The sequence below is a fragment of the Podarcis muralis genome, chromosome 9 (assembly GCF_964188315.1).
Source record: "Podarcis muralis chromosome 9, rPodMur119.hap1.1, whole genome shotgun sequence".
Taxonomy (NCBI): domain Eukaryota; kingdom Metazoa; phylum Chordata; class Lepidosauria; order Squamata; family Lacertidae; genus Podarcis; species Podarcis muralis.
In genome coordinates this window covers 44,078,175-44,099,713 of record NC_135663.1, presented here as the reverse complement: position 1 = coordinate 44,099,713, position 21,539 = coordinate 44,078,175, and the positions used below count along the sequence as shown (strand labels likewise).

Genomic DNA, 21,539 nt, shown 5'->3' with positions numbered 1-21,539 from the left:
AATACAAATTTAACCAATCATCATCATCACCATTATTATCCAGGTCCAAGAACAGCCATAGTTGGAGGACTAACTGTTGCTGGCAAAAGACACTCCTAGCCACTGAGGCTATATCTGAGCTTCCAGCAACAAAGATGGATCTGGGAGCACCCCACCCCACAAGCTCTGAACCTATTCTTTCAGAGGGAGTGCAACCCCACACACAACTGGTCAATCTTCAGAACACAGGAAACACCAACCCATCTTCCAAGGATTCAGGCTCAGCATACCGGCCCTCATCTACTCCACCACAGTGCCCAGTGGTGCAAATTGAACTGGACACCAAGTACTGAATGGGTGTAATCCAGACGTATGCAAACAAAATTATGTTTTCGCAAGATATGCTGAACCAGAAATTGCTTTTTCAAAGCCACTGGCATTTAAGAGTTTGCTGCTGGGAGCTTCCAACATAAATACTTAAATTGGGATTCAAAAAACAAAACAACCAAAGTCAGATTTTTCAGTGAGTAGCTGTTAGATCATACCAAAAACCTTTGAAAAACAAATAAATGGGGGGCGTTAAACCAGCAATTTAAAAATTAGCTACAAAGAAAGATTATCTTGAGAACACTTCCTGATTGCAACTCACAATGTCAGTTCCTTCCAAAGAAACTGATAGCAATCGATCTTTGGAAGGTACGCCTACCCGTCACCCCACCTTGAGAATGGTAAAGCATGAATGGTGAGATGACTCTCTTCAATCCTGCAATTCAAGCTAAAATCTGATCAGAGCGACATCTCATATTCCAATAAATGCAATTATTTCCTGGTCCATATATAGCAATAAGTGTGGGGGAGGTGCAGGAACAAGTTCAAGCAACAGTAAGACAGCTATTTGGATTTTGAAAATATGTGTACCTGCCATGACTAGTTTAAACCCCCCCCCCCAAAAAAATTGGGATTCCTTGCATTTTTTTCTATTTGACACATAGAGTTCTCATTTAAGTTTGCTTACTCACCTGCTCCGCTACGTCTAGTGCCCATCTCTGCAACATAGCTCCATTCATTTGAACTGTAGTTATAACACTCCACTGTACTAAGGCACTGACGTGATGCACCATCATAGCCACCGACGGCATACAGCATACCTGGAAAGAGGATTAACAAATTCTGCATATACAGATACACCAGTAGATGATAGGTCAACCTTCCCGAACCTGGTGTTGCCCAAGTGCTTTGGACCACAACTCTTGTCTTTCCTGACCACTGATCATGCTCGGTGATAGAAGTAAAAAGCCCAAAAATATCTGGTGGGCCCAAGGTTGGAGAAGGCTGCATTAGATTTGTATGATGTGCATTTCATGGAGGATTAAACCTAGAAGCCTTTGTGTTAAAAGGGGTGACTGATCTGAATGAGAAAGTAGATGCTTCCACATAAAATAGTTAAGGTTTGTGCTCTGTGTAACTGAAACAATGCAAAACCATTTAGCATGGGTGTTTGCATTTGATGCTTTGTGCTAAATGGGCTTTTCTCAATAAGGGTCTATTTTGAAGAGAACTTGTCAGGTTCTACTCAAGTCCTTTTTTGTGAGGTTTGATGGACTCACACTTGAAGAAGCTGAATGAAAGCAAGGCAGCCTTATCTGAGCTGTCTAGTTCAGATAGGTTGTGGTTTAGTTTAAATCATTCATACATTTCAGAAGAAACAAATACTTTCTCTTTAAATAATCTTTTAGACATTTCTCTTTCAGTCATATTCATTTAATTCAAGATTTTTATTTTTATTTTAAAACATGAGCAGTCATTTAAAAAATGGGACTATTCAGCTTCTCAGCTGGCCAATAAAATCTGACTACTATAGCTGTTTCTTAATATAGCAGGCAGCACACTGCCACTTTCTCCTTGGCACAAGGGAAGCAAAAAATTAATAAAATAAAGATAAAAATACTGTACTAAGGTGGTTAGGAAAAATTCACAGAGAACACAGCAGAGGGCACTCCTGGGTCTGACAAATACTTCATCTGAAGATGGAGTTAGACTGAAAAGACTAGTCTGCTTTGCAAAGTGCTTGCTATGAACATATGGTGTATTTAGGAGTTAAGCTTGTGAACAGCTATTAGTCACATGGACACCAGAACCAATTTAGTCTTAAGAGGAGACCTTACCTCCAACTACACCTACACCAACACTACTTCTCCTTGTGTTCATTGGAGTTACATGAAACCATTCATTAGTCTTCATATTATAGGCTTCTACTGATGATAGACCTGTAACAAAGCAGTACACAAAGCTATGAAGAAAGAAGGTATTATTCATTCGTTTCTCCATGAACTATTAACAGAAATTAAGAACTTATGAACTCTTTTCTATCATTAGCTACAGAGATGACCGTGAGCTTGAGAGTGCTCGTCTCACTCAGATGAATTACTGCGTGTTGTGTTTTCATTTTTATAAGCACCATTTTAATAGTGCAAAACAACTTGCTGGGACTGATGGGAATTGTACTGCCAAGCATCTGAACAGCGCCAAATTGGTGAGGTCTGATCTAGAAGACTGTCATCTCACAGTAAGAATGCAAAGTACAATATGAATGAAATGCTCTATACCTGTACTTCCATCAAATCCTCCCACAGCATACAGAAGTCCGTTTAATACAGCAGCCCCCAAAGTGCTTCTTCTGTCTTGCATGCTAGCAACACTTGTCCATTGGTCCTTCACGGGATCATATGAATCCACCGTACGAACCCTCAAGGAGCCATTGAAACCACCAACGGCAAAGACAAGACCGCTCATGTATACCACTCCTGAAAGAGAAGGTTCTACATTTCAGGCATTGGTCTCTGCAGACCATGTATGCTCTTTTGTTTAAAGACTGCACACATAAAAAAACCATCCTTCTTAAAAGGAAGTTGTTGGCATGGAGTTACCTAGCTATGTAAGCAACACTATCAGTTTAAGCAGCTACCTGCTCTGCATCTTCTAGAAGGCAGCTCAGCAACTTGGTGCCACCGTTCTTCCTTAAAATCGTAACACTCCACACTGCGGATAGCTTTGGGTGCTTGTCCTCCGACCACCACCATCAGCTTCAAAGGAAGAAACACCTCGTAAATAACCTAGTTGCTTATTCACATGAATGGAGACAACAACAATGGAAAATTGATCATTTCTTACAAGTTGCTATTCGGTGTCTCAGAGTAGTTTGTCATGGTCTTTGGCTAGAGCAATAAACTTAGGAACTATTCACTTATGCATACCCATCATGTATCAGAATAGCATCTTTGAACTTCCTGTATTCCCCTTTTCCTTTTGGAGACTACTTCTGCCAAGACGACTCTCAGGAGAAAGAGTTCCACCACCAAAGTACACAGGGATCAATAAGGAGGAGATATAGTCCTATAGTTTGTCTAAATTCACTTACTGGATTGTGGTGCCCCTCTTCCTACTGGTATGTGTGTGTGTGTGTGTGTGTGTGTGTGTGTATGTCCCATTTGACTGTCTTAAATTAGTCCAAAATCAATGTATTTTCAATAAGACCACCGCATAATTAAATCCATCTGTTACATCTCTGCTGAACGTTCTCTTCCCATAATGCAATGCAATACTAAATGGCAAACCAGGTAGCCAAGAGTGATGGGTCTTACTTTTGGAAGGCAGGCTGGTGTTCGCAGCCTTGTTCGTGTGGTCTTCATCAGAGCCCTTTGCTCAAGTGGCAACAAATGGTACTTCATCGCTTCAATGAGGTAATCCTTACACGCACTGCTGTTTTTAACAAGCGGTTCCTCTTCGACTCTCTGCGCATTAAACATGTGGACAAAAGTCTTAACAAGTACTGCTACACAACAGGTGCACACTAATATGTTGGCATGTTCATATCAAGATTACCCCTATGCCAGCCCTCTTAAGAAAGAAAATACAAGCCCTTTGGATCTGTTCAATAAGAAATGTAAGCATGGTGCTTCCAAAATTTTTGGAACCCTATGAAGAAAGGGCATTTCAAGAGGGTAGATGCCTACAGGCTAGAAACCAGAATATAGAGATAAGCACAGAAGCTGTATACCTGGCAAAAAAAAAAGCAGTTTGAGTGTCACTTGTTATGTGTGCTTTGGAGTTCTGTCCTATGCAAAGACATTTCAGTACTTTTCTGAACAAGATCAAGGTAACTTATTCAAACAAATGAAAACAAATGGGCTCAAGGAAAAATGAGGTGAATATTGCCAACTTCCTTCTGCATGTCATGCAGGTTCAAAACTCACTCCCTGGCACCTCCAGGTAAAGATGGGATTGTCCCTTATTAAACTCTGGAGAGCCCTGCCAGCTGGACCAAAGTGACTTCATTTAAGCTGGTTTCCTACATTCCTAGGGCAACAGCAAATATTAATTCCCTTCGACAGAATATCAAGGAAAACATAAACCAGTACGCAACTGTTCTAGTATAGCTGCAGATTCAGATTCTTAGCGATAAACCATTTAAGGCAGGTCACTTCAAATTTAGGTGTAGGGTTTTCTGGATGGGGTTTTTTGTTTTTTGTTTGCTAGTTAAGTTGATGAAGTGATTCCTCCAAATTAACGGAGCCTTACCCTTTCCACTATTAAATATTTTCAAAAGTTACACACTTGCCAAAAAGCACGACACAAACAAGATAAAAAAAAAAAAAGACCCGGTTGTAACTACCAAGATCAGAACGTTGAGCAGATTGGTAAAACCTTACAAGAAGTGCTACCTGTGGTTAAGCGATTCTGTCTCCTTAATGGTAAATATTCTGTTCCTATGGCTAAGTCTGTACGCTTAAGGCTGTACAGAATAAGAGAGAGGGCGTGCACATTAAATGCTTACTTTTTACTTACCTGAACCAAATACTCTCGGGAGAGCAATGGCAGGCGGACATGTTCCATCAGGCGTGCCATGAGCTCTTGTCGCACATCTTTGTCGTGGTTGACCCATGCGATTACCGCTTCAAACACCTTGAGTAACAAAAGGACACACTGTGAGTTTTGAATATTTTTGTGCGGGTGGGGCAACAGGGCAGATTCACATATTATTCTCTCTTAAGAAGCCCTTCTCTGCGAGCGCTGTAATTGAGAATGGAGAACAGACACCCTTCCACCAGGGGTCAGTAGCACAGGAAAGGAGCCACAGCTGCCGCCCATACTCTGTGAGTTATCCTCAGCAGGTCCTATCCTTTTAAAGATGCCAGTAGCCTTCTCACTCTCTAAATGGTTAAAAAGGGGTACCAAGCCCAAGCTGCTTCCCTCTCTCACCCCAAGCATCTTGCTCCTTTTGAAAGTGGCTTCTCTCCTCTGTCGTCTCTTCTCCAATCACCTTCAGCTTCTCATAAGCCATCAGGTGGATGGAGTATATTCTCACCTCCCTAAAGGAATACTGTGGCTACTGAGGATCCTCAGTCCTTGGACACAGCTACATTGGCAAAGAAAAAGCGCTTCGTATGCACTGTACAGTGGTACCTCTTGTTACTAGCTTAATTCGTTCCAGAGGTCCATTCTTAACCTGAAACCGTTCTTAACATGAGGCGCGCTTTCATTAATGGGGCCTCCTGCTGCTGCCACGCAATTTCTGTTCTCATCCTGAGGTAAAGTTCTTAACCCAAGGTAATACTTCCGGGTTAGCGGAGTCTGTAACCTGAAGTGTTTGTAACCTGAGGCATTTGTAACCCGAGGTACCACTGTATATGCATTATAACACTGTGATACCTGACGGCGCTTTGGAGTTCTGTTTTTGCCAACCCAATTTCTCATATAAAGTTTACAACGCGTTTCACCGAAACGCTTCTTTGATGTGTCTGGATCCAGCCCTTACTGAGGTTCAGCTTTTCGATTAAAATGTTTGTGTTTTCACAAGCCGCCGGAGTGGAATTCAGCATCGTGCTAAGCTGATCCTTTCATCGGCACAGGAATTTCTCCTTGTCAGGTGAAATGATTAATCCTCTGCTCTCCCTGCGAGTTGTTCGGGGGGTGGGCATAGGGCATGTGGGGCATGTGTGCGGAAGACGAGAATTCCCCCAAGGATGCCAACAACTTGGTGTCGTTGTTTTTTAGTGGTCTCCGGTTACAAATCTTGTCAGCGCTTACCACTTGAGTTAGAAGGATTATCTATAAAATTCCCATACTGTGCTAAATATATCTGCAGTCTATGAGGATGCTTAATAGAAGTCCAGTTCAGTTTGCAGCTAGGGTACCAAAAGATCTGCTGAGGATTTAATTAAAGGATAAGAGTCATGCAGCTCTAAAAGCAGGCCGAGATGTGGGCTGACAGCACTGCGCCACTGCCAAGACTCAGAGAGTTGGACAGTGATGCTGCAGTAGCGTGTCAGCCCTCACCGGGGGAAGAAACCCACACAGGACATGGGCATGTGGCAAAAACAAAACAATCAGAACAGCTTCTCCATATGCCGAAACTCAGCACATGCTCTACTTAACCTACATCTCAGCCCACATTCAGTATCATATGATCTTGCTTTGTAGGCCTATGTGTATTCCAATATCTGCGCTATCACTGTATAATACTCATTTTTAGGTAGGATGCTTTAGCTGTACTTCAAGGAAAGCCTTGAAGTTGGCCAACTGTAATGCGTTGCGCATAGGGCAACCTTTCAAGATGGCCCCAAACCTGCTACTGGTCCATTTCCAAAGCGCTGGTGCATAAGCATATAATTTGAAGCCCTACCTACTCAACTTCGGACCTTGTGACCTGAAGGCTTGTCTGCTTCCATATGAAACACCCCAGGCACTAGGTTTTTGGGTTTTCCCCCTCCCCACCCTCATTTTAGGAATGGGTACAGCTACCATCTGTGGTTAAGGAAACACCGTTTTCTATTATAACAACTTGCTTTTGTAGTTCCTGCACTCCTGGGAGGTTCACCTACGTAAATGTATTTCCAGAGGCAGGTGTTTTCCAGTTATCATCATCTGAAGACTTCTTATCCAATAAAATGTATTATTACTATTACTAACATTTATATACCACCTTTGTCTTTCAAAGATCTCAAGGTGGTGTGCATGGTTCTCCTCCCCATTTCACCCTCACAATAACCCTGTGAGATAGGTTGTTGTAGATGCGGCGCATGAATGAAGGTTCCATCGTATCTGATTAGACCTTAAGATTCTTTAAAGCAGCTTTCAAACTGGGAGAAAGGGACCTTACCTTTTCCTCGGATGCTATTGTAAGTTTGTCACTGGATATTAAGCTGCACACCTGTTCCACATCGAGGTTCAGAAATTCCTCACAAAGTACAACTTCAGTAAAGTGCTGCTCTGTTTAGAGAGGGGAAAAATATCTTTGAATGCACAGGCACACACCCGTGCGATGCAAGTTAAGAGGTACTGACTCTATAGAAGCAAGTGGTTTCCACTGCAGTGACTACTTGCTGGGGCACACGACGGCAAAATGAGGAAAGCACATAGTTCATATATAGTAAATGCACATATATGAAGCATTCTAATACAATAACTCACCACAATATCATTACAGCATTTGGGATAATATTATTTGATATTCAGGTGAATGGGTGGATAGAGCTGTAGCTGTAATGGCACACACCAAAGAGGAGGAAGCAGGCTTGGCAGAGCCCTGAGCTTTGCAGACGTACAGAAGTTCTGCTAAAAATACCCAAAGGGCAGAAACAGCCCAATGAGCACCGAGTATGTTCAGTGGACAAAAAATTGCTGACTGTTTGGGGAGGAAGACTTTTGCCTTGTTCATAAATAAAAAGTTGATTTAAATGGACTCTGGCCCCTGAATGGCCAAGGCAGGGCAGCAGGAGTTGGGCTCTTTGGCTAGGGGAGGTATTTTCCTTCTGTCCATCATTGGAGGATTTTTGCTTTTTTTTTTTTTAAGTTGAAAGGGCGGCAGAGGCAAGTTAGTACAACAGGGCATTGTGCACCTCCGGGGTGGCTTGATCAAGGCTGGGAGGAATGAGACAGAATGTTGGGAGGTGGAGGAAATGGCTGATCAAGTTCTTTGAGAGCCAGTGTGGTGTAGTGGTTAAGAGCAGCAGACTCGTAATCTGGGGAACCGGGTTCGTGTCTCCGCTCCTCCACATGCAGCTGCTGGGTGACCTTGGGCCAGTCACACTTCTCTGAAGTCTCTCAGCCCCACTCACCTCACAGAGTGTTTGTTGTGGGGGGGGGGGGGAGCTGCTTTGAGACTCCTTCGGATAGTGATAAAGCGGGATATCAAATCTAAACTCTTCTTTGGGGTGGTTTGTGGTATACAGAAGACAGGAGGCCTCTCTTTTGTAGGCTTCATGATTTGGATGCTGTAAATCTACCTGTGGGGGCTGCCCTCCAGGGTAAGACTCTCTGGGGTTTGGACAGTTGGTGAAGACTATGAGGTTCTACGAAAGGCTGCAACTGAAATGTGATTGCAGTATTGCCAGTAGGTGGTGGTGACAGGCCCTTTTCCTTGGCCTTGCTGCTGCTGAACCCTGAGAAGGAAACCAGATGGAAGGGGAATAGAATACCTGGAAGAAGAAGAAGAAGAAGAAGAAGAAGAAGAAGAGGAGGAGGAGTTTGGATTTGATATCCCGCTTTATCACTACCCGAAGGAGTCTCAAAGCGGCTAACATTCTCCTTTCCCTTCCTCCCCCACAACAAACACTCTGTGAGGTGAGTGGGGCTGAGAGACTTCACAGAAGTGTGACTGGCCCAAGGTCACCCAGCAGCTGCATGTGGAGGAGCGGAGACGCGAACCCGGTTCACCAGATTACGAGTCTACCGCTCTTAACCACTACACCACACTGGCTGGCTGGCTGAATGACACACTAAACAGGAGCACTCCACACTGCCAACCTTATGTTGAAGGCCCCACTTGCCACATGGCAATTCAACAGTTTAAAGGGACCCAATCTGATTAATGTGATATTCAAACACAGTAGCCGCGTTCTCAACAGATTCTGCAGCAATTCAGCCTAGGTGATTGGCAAGTTGCCCCTTTCGTAACATCTATGCTCTCTCACACTCAGGTTCTCAGAAACGAGAAAAATAGGAAAAATAAGGAATCTGAAGCAGCATTGTTATGATCAGCCGTCTGTTTAGAATGTAGTTCGTTGCCTAGGAAATCTTGTTAACTCTTTGAGGCACCTCCTTTTGTCATGAAAGAGGAACAGATAAATGAATTATTTCGAATAATATGTTCTGAAATTATATAAATTATATAAGCCCTACAGCTGAGCGGAGGAAAAGAAAAATGTGTGCTGTTGAGATGGAGGGAGAAGCCTTCCCCAAAGACAAAGATGGGGAAGCACCTGTGGCCATTCGGATATACATGGGCTTCATCCCCTACCAATAATGAGCAGGGATTGTGGCAACTGTAGCCTAGCAACATCTGGAGAGCCATGTGTTCTCCAACCCTGGTCTATAATCATTGGCAGCAGCCAGGAATTGAATTTGAGATGTTTATGTATACAAAGCACATCCGCTAATTCTCAGCTATGCCTCCAATCTTGTTTGAATGTTCTAAGCTGCTCAGAGGACCCAGTCAGCTTTCCTATGGTTTCTTGTGGGGTTACCTACAGGAAGGAGGGGAACCCAGAGAGCTGGAGAGCCCTAAAGGAAAAGGAGATATTTCCCTCCTCGCTACCTTGTATCAGCCGTTCAGGCAAGCCATTGCCTCAGATCCAAACAAGTAGCAGAGCCCGTCAAGCAGTTCAGAGCTCAACTACTCATTTGCACTGCCTTAGAACCTGACTTGACTAAAGACAAGGGATCTTCTCTCACATCCTCAAACTTCAGCTCTGCCATTGATCTGCTGCCCCCAAATGCTAGAACAACTGTTTGGGTAAAATGCTGAGGAGCAGAGTTGCAGTAAGAGAGACCTTTCCCCAGCTTCCAGCCCTTTACCCAAGATACTGCTGCATGCAAGTGTGCACAGGCTATATAGGTCACAGGGAGAAGTCCACTGAGACTGCTCCTCACCCTAGGCTATGGTGGGGACCCTCTCACTCATGGGCCAATCTTACCCTGCTAGGGTATCCAAATTGCCCTGCAAGGCCATGTCCCTCCCAAGCCTCATTCACCTACCCATCAGCTAGAATGACCTGGGACATCATCTAATGAATGATGGTTGAGGTTATGCATTTACCACACACACCTATTGTCAGGGAAGAGAGTTGTATGGAATCCTCTGCTAAAAAGGGGGGGGGGACACTTGTTTTAACAGTTCCTTGCAAGGCACTTTGTTCTCCCAACTTTGGGTCTTCAAAGCACCTTGTGCCAAAACAACTGTGAGGTCAAACTTGACCTGCAAAGCTTATCATGATAAGGAGACAGGGGCTCATGGAGCCAAAAAGGTTCCCTATAGCATTGGGGCTTGTCTACAGAGCATCTGGGAGAATTTTTTTTGGATAAGGTTAGAAAGCCCTAGAAGGCTTGGGCTGCATAGACTCATTTTTTTATACTGGTGCCTAAAATTTTAATGTGGTTTTAATTTCTGGTTTTAAAATCCACTCGTTTCCTAGCCGCTTTGTGATTTTTTACCCTTGCATGTGCAAAAAGTCAAGGCAGTCAGTTCTAAGACTTTCACATTCCCCAACATTGTAGCTCAAATTCCCTCTTGTGCAAGCAATGTTAAAAGGCTGCCACATTAGAAACAAAACCACAGTCCAGCCAGGTGTTTTCTTTTAGAATTGGTGTCGCACTTGCCTGCATAAGTGTTGGCCTTGTTCAGAAGATCTGTGCATGCATGCATGTCAGCAAAAGCGCGAAAGCCTAAACAGTTCACAGGATGAAGTTGGGTTTCCAGAAAATCACAGCAGCTCTTCTTTACATCCTGCAACTGCAACAAACTAGCTGCCGGGAGAAGTACCTACGATAACCAAAACCAAATTCATGCACACATTGCCAACATCAACAACAACAAAAAGAAAAACTTAAGGCACATGTATTAGGAGAAACATTAGAATGGTAGAGAATATGACCAACAGAGGTCTGCATTTTAAAGTCACCACCTTAAATTTACGGTACTAGTGTTGACTGTGATGCTTGCTGTTAGAAAGTTTTAAAAACCCTGTATTCTAGATAAGTTATGGCTGATGTTTCTATTCATTTTTTATCATTCTGACTCATTGGCCTTTGTATCCAGATGAGTTGCCTAGGATTGGGTCACTGCAAAATGCAGTTGCCCCTTTTTTCATATGAACTACGATGGGACAACGCTCCTTCTATTTTCAAAGGTTTATTCATTCTTCTCCTACTTCTCACTGTAGGATTTAATCATATTAGCACAACAGGGCTGGCATTAAAAAAAAAATGGTTAGTGTTTAAGAGGTTGACATTGATCAGCTTCATTCCAAAGCGCTATCCAATTCTGTATTCCAAACCCCTTTATTTGATTGACTCAATGAAATCTAAGTAAGCTCACAAAATGGGCTTCTTTGTATACATTGCATTTGCTGTTAGCAGTTGTATACGGTATTCACTTTTAAATACAGAAGCCACGGAATGCTAGCTTCAACTGGAACACATTCAAGAAGACAGACACCACTGACTTTACTGCACTTAATTCATCTGCCCTGCACAGAGGATGCTTCCGGGTTCCCAAGGGCTCACTGAACCAGCAGAGAACTGCAGAAATGCCTCAAGCAGAGATCCTTTGCGTTTGCACTGCTTGTCTTTCAAGAAAAGCATGAGTCAAGATAAACAGCTGTAGTGGTGGGTGGGTGGCAGTGCAGAGGGCTAAAAATAAATTTCGACATCTGTAGCACAAAGCTAATGCTAACACTTTACATTTCACCCAAGAAAGCGATTAGCCCTCATTCATTTCAGATGTAGCAAGTCGTTCCTAAAAATCATTTACAAGCCACATGCTTCCTGAAACAAGGCCTTTTTAAAGCGATCAACTTTTTTTTTTATAGCTCTGCTTGAAGTCCAAGCACTGTTTACAGACCAAGCGTGTGGCCTTGTCTAAAATGTTCCCAGCTGCCCAGCACACTCTCCCTCCAAACAAATATTTACACTCAGTTCTGTTCCAGGTTATATGCTCTTCTCTGGCACCATATGTATAAAAAGTGAACTGTGCCAGAAAAAAATACATAAGCACAAATCAGGAAAGGATCGAACCCCACTTAGGTGCAGTTTTCAAGGCAGAATTTGCCATTTATACACATGGGAGCTCTTAAAAGACTTGCACCCTTTGGATCTTGTTTAGGGAAGTTTTTAATATTTGATGCTTTATTGTATTTTTAATATTTTGTTGGGAGCTGCCCAGTCAGATGGGCGGGAAATATATATATATTTGATGCTTTTGAATTATGATGCTGAGGAGACTCTTGAGAGTCCCATGGAATGCAAGAAGATCAAACCTATCCATTCTTAAGGAAATCAGCCCTGAGTGCTCACTGGAAGGACAGATCGTGAAGCTGAGGCTCCAGCACTTTGGCCACCTCATGAGAAGAGAAGACTCCCTGGAAAAGACCCTGATGTTGTGAAAGATGGAGGGCACAAGGAGAAGGGGACGACAGAGGACGAGATGGTTGGACAGTGTTCTCGAAGCTTCAAACATGAGTCTGACCAAACTGCGGGAGGCAGTGGAAGACAGGAAAGCCTGGCGTGCTCTGGTCCATGGGGTCACGAAGAGTCGGACACGACTAAACAAGTAAACAACAACAACAAATACACACACACACACACACACACCCAGCAGCTCCCTCCCCAGGCCCCTCAGGCTCTCCTGCTCCCTGACCTATCAGTCTATCAGTGAGAGTTGTTAGGCAAGTGGATATGAGAGGTGCACTTTCTCCCAGTGAGGCCTCACATTTTTGGAGCTTCATTCCCAATAGCCTTTTAAAATCTTCAAAAGATGCATTTCTTGAAGCCTGTGCTTGGCTGAATTGTGCTATACCATGCAAGTTAATACATTAGCAGAATTTTAAAAAACACTTGTAATGTGATAGATAATGTTTAAATTTGGAGGTAATTAGAGATAAAGATTTTATGGACATGCATGAATGAAAATAATACAAAGGAAGCAAGGCAAGGAGTAGAGGGAAGTTGAGGGATTCAAGTAATCCCACAATGTGGATTTAATATTGATTGTGTATACAGTTGTTATAAATGTTTTATTTTATGTTTTTCTCTTTAATGTAATGATTTTGTTGTTTTTTGTGGAAATCAATAAAAATATTATTAAAAAAAAAGAATTGTGCTATACTGCACTTGGTAAAGAATTTTTTTAGCTGCTGCTGCTTTGAATCTGTGTGTGGCTTTGTAATTGTGTTTCATGTGTGTAAGATGCCTTGCAAAGGCAGCATGCCCTGAAAAGTATTAAAAAATACTTTAAACAACATTCAACATTCCTTAGAGTCTTTTTAGTAGCTTTTAAGACAGATCTGTGTCTTTCTACTGGCAATCACACAGGTTTTCTTAAGTCCACTCACAAGACACACACACACACACACACACACACACACAGCTGTCTCCCTACTGTAAATTATTTTGTAAAATTACACTTCCCATTGTAGATGTTACCTTAAAATAGCTTGTGCAGAGGGAACGTCAGACTTATTAGACATTTATATTTCATATACAGGCCCTATTCAGGTGTTCAGTCTCCTCACAAGTAAGCAAAAGATGAGAGAAGCAGGGGTACAGTTTAAAGCCCTCCACAAGTTTGAGGGGAAAGGTCTGGAGCGGGAAGCCACCTTCTAAATCATCACACAGGGAGCCTCCAAGAATAGGAGGCAACCCCTCACTTCAGATCTTCCCCCTGAAACGCATGAAGGATTCTAACCTGGGTAGCAATGACACGCCAGAGGGGGTGCGGGACATGACAGCACATCCTGCTTTTCCTCACCTTTCCTCAGTCCTATGAGGAGACTGAACACTTGAATAGGATGACTGTGTACCTCCGGCAACTGCCTCCCGATCTCCCACAGCCTCACTCTTAATATCTGCCGCAGCTCCAAGAATTTGGGATAACACGAAGTAATAATTTAGAACTAGAAACTGCATAGCAGGGTGCAAGGTACTGACTTAGCTGTCGAGGTTTAGGCTGCAAGCCTAAACACATTTATTCACTTCGAGAGTCAAGGTCCAGTGAAGTCAATGGGAGTTACATTTGAGAAAGCCTGCCTAAGACTGGGCTGTTGGGAGTGATGTCCTGCAAGAGGCAAAGATTATGCAGCTCACTGGACGGTAAAACGTAGCCTATTCCTTGCATTTGCTCTTTGACGGTCTGAATACTAAAATCTTCAGATGTCCTCTCTTTACCAGGGAAGGGTCCTTCTCAATTGTGGTGCCTCAATTGTGTGATTCCCTTCCCAGCACCTACTCCAAATTTGTTTTGGCACCACGTGAAGAACCTTGTTTTATCTTAGCTGGGTTTGCTGCTATTGATTTTCCTACTTTTAACACATTAGGCTGCACCCAATGTTGCAGCTCTGCTGGTGCATGGGAATTCCGTATGTTCAACAGACTTCCTCTTCCATCCCTTCAGCTCCCTGAGCACCCTCAAAATCAGGTCCAGAGCAATTGGGGGGAGGGAGGGGGAGGAAGGGAAGAGAAGAGAGGAAAAGGAAGTCCTGTTGCCCCATTGGAATCCTGCTGGTGCAACACTGGGTGCAACCCAGTATGTTTTAATGAGCTTGGAATTTTATTGGAAGGGTGGGGAGAAAATCCCTAATTAACATCAACAACAACAGACTGAATCCAAACTGAGTTAGTTGCTGTGAAGTTCCACTCAAATGAACAGGACTTAAGAGCAAGTCTATATCCACCCCAGTATGTATAAGAAGAAACTAAATGAATGAATGAATGAATGAATGAATGGTATTGCAAGTATTATTATTACCTGTATGTCACACTGAATTAATGGTATATTATAGTTCAAAGAGGAACGCAGGTGGCGCTGTGGGTTAAACCACAGAGCCTAGGACTTGCCGATCAGAAGGTCGGTGGTTTGAATCCCTGCGACGGGGTGAGCTCCCGTTGCTCGGTCCCAGCTCCTGCCAACCTAGCAGTTCGAAAGCATATCAAAGTGCAAGTAGGTACCCCTCCGGTGGGAAGGTAAACGGCATTTCCGTGCGCTGCTCTGGTTTGCCAGAAGCGGCTTAGTCATGCTGGCCACATGACCCGGAAGCTGTGCACTGGCTCCCTCAGCCAATAAAGCGAGATGAGCGCCGCAACCCCAGAGTCGGTCACAACTGGACCTAATGGTCAGGGGTCCCTTTACCTTTTATAGTTCAAAAGGAGCAGGTGGCGCTGTGGTCTAAACCACTGAACCTCTTGGGTTTGCCATTCAGACGTTTAGTGGTTCGAATCTGCGCGATGGGGTGAGCTCCCATTGCTCTGTCCCAGCTTCTTCCAACCTAGCAGTTCAAAAGCATGCCAGTGCAAGTAGATAAATAGGTACCACTGCAGCGGGAAGGTAAATGGCGTTTCCGTGCACTATGGCACTTGCCACAGGGTCCTATTGTGCCAGTAGCGGTTTAGTCATGCTGGCCACATGACCCGGAAAGCTGTCTGTGGACAAAGGCTGGCTCCCTTGAACTGAAAAGCGAGATGAGCGCCACACCCCATAGTCGCCTTTGACTGGATTTAACCATCCATGGGTCCTTTACCTTTTTTTACCTATATTATCGTTCAAACACACCCATAAATATATGCTATAAACTCTTCTATGATCTCAAAAGTATATCCTGTCTTATCAGATCTCCCTTCTCCTCAACCTGCCTCCCATTTAGACTCTGGTGTTGCATTACGCCTAAAACCACAACAGTTCAACAGTCCTAACACCTCAAAGCAGCTACCAATTAAACTGAACCAGACTAGGCCTAGGAAGATCACTTTCGGGGGTGGGCGGTAAAGCTGGTCTCAGTCAAAATAGTGTGATACTACTCACAGTAGTTTAATTCTATGTCAAATGGATCAAACCCATCCCAACAATTAAGGATTTTTTTAAAGCCAGCAAGCTATTAGGTGTTAAAAATCCTTAATTGCTGCCGTTGAAAGTGTTGACTATGCAACAGCTTGAGACATTTTCTTGCGTTTAGTGAACATTTGGCCAAACAGTTTGTCAGAAATGCTACATGCTGTACCAGATAATGAGTTGAAAGATACTGGCAAGTCATACCTAACAGGAAATAGGACTCAAATTGCAAAGGACGAGATCATTAGATCACTGGTATTACACACACAGCATTTGCATACCGCAGTAATGCACAGCAGCTGTTTGGGGTTTTTTAGAGAATTGTATACAATTCTCTACCATCAAGAAGGAGAACAGCCACAGTGCAGCCTGCTTGTTCAGGTTGCAAACAAAGGGAATGTGGCATATACATGAACATCTGAAGCGAAGGAGCATAAATTGATGCCCATAAAGGCTGCCAAATCTAATGCTTCTGGAATCAGTTGCAGAGACCCTCAATTTGTAGCCACAGGATTCTAGTTTCCATAATTGCAGCTATACCTCTTCTCTATCATCAAAGTCCAGCCTAGTGTCTAATAAAACACACTTTGAAGTATACACAGTGTAGCCTCCTTACACTAAATTTTTACTAAATTCTATGGAGACACCCAATGTGAGTTGCCTGTAGGGCTTACCCAGAGCTCAGCTGTCCTAAAAAACAGAGGCACTGCTTCATTCCAAAGTCCACAGTGAAAAAGCACGACAACCAACACCTGTCAGGATGAAATGCCAGGTAAGGAGCTTTCCACCTTACCTTGGGTGGGTCAAAACAGCTCTGCTGTACTGGCTCAGTCCTAAACATGGAAACCCACACATTTCATCTCCATTAGCACAATCAAGTAAACAATTACTTTTAGCTGTAGATGGATATGAATTAAGAGTTTCATAAATGAATAAAATGTAAGGTTTTAATTACTTCTAACCCCCTTCCTCATTCAGGGGAAATAGCCCCCCCACCCCATTTTCATCACTCTTTGCAGAGACTGCATATCCCTTGGAGAGTTATCTACTCTTTTGTAGAAGACAGGCTGCAAGTACAAATATAAGTAAAACGAACTGCTTATAAAAGAGCTTTGGCGATGGGGGATCTCCATGTAATCAATGCATTAGGTACCAATCCCAATGACTTCGGAAAGACATTTTGCGGAGCCAAAGCACTTCAAATATGTGAAAACGAAGAAGCAACTTGTAAGTGCAACAGAATACCAAATGTTGGCTATATAATATAAGTCATTCTCTTGCTGACTGTGTGTGTGTGTGTGTGTGTGTGTGTGTGTGTATGTATGTGTGCGCATGTGTATATTATATATGCAAAAACAGCTGTGTCAACACTCAGGACCATATTAATATGATGCTGGCAGTTCTGCATGCTTTACATGTGGCTCTCCCCTATTCACATAGGGAGTGGCAATCAAATATAACAGAAAAAGAGGAGCACAAGTGAGAGGCGCTGTACTCTCGCTGTACCCACTGTTCACCTCCCTGCAGCTCTTAACAAGCACTTTTCCCTTTCCCAAACAGACTTCCAGCATCAAAGCTTAGCTAAAAGGAGGTGGTTTGTAAGCACTTGAGGGCTACAGGAAGACAGGTCATGCACCCCTTCTGCGCTTAAAAACGAGACCTACACCTTCCCTCCTTTCAGTGCAACTGGCCAGTTGGACTAGATGACCCTCGGAATTCCTTCCAACTCTACTATTCTATGATCCTACATTGGTCTCAAAGCGCCACATCACAACTCTAACTGAAAAACATGCACAGAGGCCTTCCAGGCAGAAGAATCTTTAGGCAGATTTGGAAACAAGCTTGAGTTAAAGGTTGACTACACCAGCTGCCATCATTAATACTGTGTTAGATACTGCGATCCAGATGGATACTCAGGAAATGTAATAACAGCACATTGGACGGCTTATTATTGCAGTATGTAGGCTGGAATCAGAAACAGTATATAAAGCTGAATGAAGAGTGTCCATGAATAATGGTTGATGTTGCTGCACCAAGATCTCTGCTACTCTTACATGCCACAGTTTACCCTAATAGTTCAAGCATGACATTTACCACCTCGGCTGAGCCTGAGTACTGCAAACGCTGAACACTGTACACTGAAAGATTAGTAAGGCAAGAAACCAGAGCTTGCAAAGTGAAACCCAAATCCCTCAAATCACTTGTCAGGGAACTGCCATCGGAAGGACAGGAGGTGCAAAGGCTCCCTCAGGTTGAAAGAGACGGAGCAGCTGAAGAGGGAACCAGTAGGGGGCGAGCAGGAACTTCCAGGGAAAGTGAGTCGGAGGGGTGGCTCAGAGACGTTTCCAGCGAAAACAGTGGAGAGGTCTCAGGACCTCCTATAGGGACACCCACGCCTCGCCGGAAACTGTCACGCAGAGAGTCCAGAAGACGTGTTTCCGTGAAAGAGCTTTTATGTTGGAAACGTTTCCGAAAGCAACCACTTTCGGATTCTACTAGCGATTGACGCAGCCATGCCGGAGGGGCTCCGTCACAGGCAGAGGTTTGAAAACCTGATCAAACTCTGAGGGACTTGCATTTTACGCACAAGCAGCTCATCATCCCACCACAGCAATCCGAAAGTCTCTGAAAGCCAGCTTGTGCAAGCAGCGGCATCATGAGCGACCCAGCCGGAACCGGAGGAGCAGGAGCAGCTGGAGGAGGTCCAAGCCTGGAAGAAAGGTACAGGGCGTTGGAGATCCAGCTGGCCATGCAAACGGCGAGGCTTGAGGAGAGGAGGGCTCAGGATGCAGAAAAGGGAAAGGAGAAAACCACCTCGATAGCCAGAAAGGTGCCAGGATTGGTGCAGAAATTCGGGGGAGATCCCAGAAACTATCATGCCTTTAGAACTGAGATGCAATACGCTCTCAACCTGCAGTATGATGACTTCCCCGACGAGGAATCGCGAGTGGCTTTTGTAATTGGCCATCTCGAAGGGGGGGCGAAGGATTGGGTTCGACCCCTGATGGCAGTGAATAATGAGATACTAAAGGACACGAGGAAGTTTTTTCGTGCCATGGACCTGATGTTTTCCAGTGACATTGAGCAGGGGGTGGTACGAAGGCAGTTAATGGCTTGCAAACAGGGGAGCCGATCTGTCCGTGAGTACTGGACTGAGTTTACTATGCTGATTCATAAATTGGGGTGGGACCTATCGGCGGAACCCATCCAAATGCTTTTTGAAGAGGGGCTTTCTTCGGCCGTTAAAGATGAACTTTCCCGGGGGCCAAGGGCGGAGTCTATGGACCAGCTGACCAAATCCGCGCTGGCCATAGGAGCGCGCCAGGAAGCGAGAGCTTTGGAAAGGCGGGAAGGGAAAGGAGAACGTTGGAGGGAACTGCGCATTCCGGACATTCCAGAGCCACCTTTCCCACCGGCAGAGCCGATGGAAGTTGGAACAGCGCGGGCGCGCGCAGTTTCAAATCCCAGTGAAGGGCGGAAGAAGGAGGGAAAGAGCGCCAAGAAATGTTATCTCTGCCAACAGCCAGGGCACTTTGCCAGAGTCTGCCCACAAAGAAAGGAATGGCAAGGGATGGCAGGAGCTGTGGGGGAAAGGGAGGAGGAAAACAAGGAGCAAGTAAAAGCCAACGCCTGGCTGCCACCGTTGGGGCACAGCAGCCAGGCCAAAGAGCAGTGAAAGTGCCCACGCCAGAACCACCCAGACCTGCTTTAGTGATAGAAGTGTCACTAGAGCTGCCAAATGGACACCCCCTACAGGTCAAGGCGCTTTTGGATTCAGGCAGCTCCTGTAATTTTATGAGTAAGGAGTTTGCAGCTGAGCACCAGATACAGACCATCCCTTTAAGTAATCCCTTGCAGGTGACCACGATTGATGGCAGAGAGCTGTTGGGAGGAGAAGTTAGCCAACAGACTGTCCCGATGATAATGAGGGTGGCAAGGCACACCGAACGGATAGCGTTTAATGTGGCCACCTTGGGAGGAGCTCCCATCATCTTAGGGATGAGCTGGCTGGCGCTACACGATCCGCTAGTGGGCTGGCATCAGAGGGTGGTCTCCTTTGGGTCAGCGCATTGCCTAGAACACTGCAAGCAGGGGAAGGTTCAGGGCGGAGACAGAGTCACCCTAGCCGGGATGGAAGTAATGGGCAGAGGGAAGGTGCCCCCGCAATACGCAGATCTGAGCAACGTATTCAGCGAAAGGGAAGCAGACAAACTGCCGCCGCATAGACCCTTTGACTGTCAAATCAACCTACTCCCTGGGGCCCAACTCCCAGTGGGCAAGCTGTACGCCATGTCCGACAGGGAGATGCAGGAGCTGAGGGAGTTCATTGACAAAAACCTGAAGCGAGGTTTCATCAGAGAGTCCCGAGCGGTGGGGGGCAGCCCAGTGTTTTTTGTGGACAAAAAAAACACAGATAAGCCGAGACTTGTGTGTGACTTCAGGGCCTTGAATGCAGTGTCGGAACCCCTGGCTTTCCCTATGCCCCGAATTGATGACATTTTGACCAGGGTAAGGAAGGGAAAGATTTTTACAAAGCTGGACCTGCGGGGGGCGTACAATCTGATACGCATAAGGAAGGGAGATGAATGGAAGACCACCATGTTCACCCCTTTGGGAGCCTTTGAATACCTCGTTATGCCCTTCGGTCTACAAGGAGGCTCCGCGTGCTTTCAAGCGTTTATTAACCACGTTCTGGGGCCTTTGCTCTACAAGAACTGTGTGGCCTTTTTAGACGACGTGTTGGTGTATTCGGAGGATGAGGAGCAGCATGTGAGGGACGTTCGAGAAGTGTTGGGCAGGCTGCAAGCCAACCAGCTGTGGGTGAAACTGGAGAAGTGCCAGTTTCATACCAAGGAGGTGGAATTCCTGGGGTACCGCTTGTCAGACAAGGGATTGGCCATGGATCCAGGCAAGGTCCAAGCGGTACTGGAATGGAAGACACCGAAGACCAAGAAGGATGTGCAAAGATTCTTGGGGTTTGGGAACTTTTATCGGAAGTTCATCAAGAACTTTGCCCACTTGACGGCGCCCATCACCGACTGCCTCAGCAGCAAGAAGAAATTTGTTTGGACGGCGGAGGCGGAGCGAGCATTTGAAGAACTGAAAAGGGCTTTCGCCTCGGAAGAACAACTTCTGCATGTGGATTTACGAAAACCCATGAGAGTGGAAACCGATGCGTCCGACCGGGCGGTAGGGGCGGTACTTCTTCAACCGGGGAGGAGTATGTCAGAGTGGAGACCGTGTGCCTTCTTCTCGCGGAAGCTGAATAAATCCGAGAGGAACTACACGGTGTATGACAGGGAACTACTTGCCATTCACGAAGCGTTCCGGAGGTGGAGACATTTATTAATTGGGGCACAACACAAGGTGCAAGTGTGCACCGACCACAAGAATTTAGAGTATTGGAGAACAGCTCGAGTGCTCAACCAACGACAAGTGAGATGGGCACAGGAATTCTCTAAATTCAACTTTGAAATTTGTTATGTGCCAGGTCCAGAAAACGTCAGGGCGGACGCTCTCTCACGCAAACCAGAGTATTGGGAGGGGGAGGGGGCGATTGAAGAGAGACATGTCATCCCTGAGGACCGCTGGGTGTGTGGGGCGGCGCTGGTGGGGCAACGAGAACTGGTAGAGGAAACGGAAAATGATGAATATGCCCAGGATAAGCTCAGAGGACTCAGGG

At 45.0% G+C, this 21,539-nt stretch overlaps 1 protein-coding gene across 4 annotated transcripts in view; it reads right to left on the bottom strand.

The window, feature by feature from the left end:
* KLHL2 (kelch like family member 2) overlaps nt 1-21,539 on the bottom strand; it is a 43,040-nt gene that overhangs the window by 6,231 nt on the left and 15,270 nt on the right. For 3 of the 4 annotated variants that reach the window (XM_028745261.2, XM_077934137.1, XM_077934138.1), the window contains 8 exons: nt 10,636-10,798; nt 7,139-7,248; nt 4,825-4,941; nt 3,621-3,770; nt 2,945-3,062; nt 2,586-2,798; nt 2,145-2,246; nt 999-1,127 (listed from right to left, as the gene is read on the bottom strand). In XM_028745261.2, coding sequence (XP_028601094.2) covers nt 999-1,127; nt 2,145-2,246; nt 2,586-2,798; nt 2,945-3,062; nt 3,621-3,770; nt 4,825-4,941; nt 7,139-7,248; nt 10,636-10,798 — 1,102 coding nt within the window. The remainder of the gene's footprint in view (nt 1-998; nt 1,128-2,144; nt 2,247-2,585; nt 2,799-2,944; nt 3,063-3,620; nt 3,771-4,824; nt 4,942-7,138; nt 7,249-10,635; nt 10,799-21,539) is intronic. The other variant, XM_028745259.2, reaches the window with a different exon arrangement.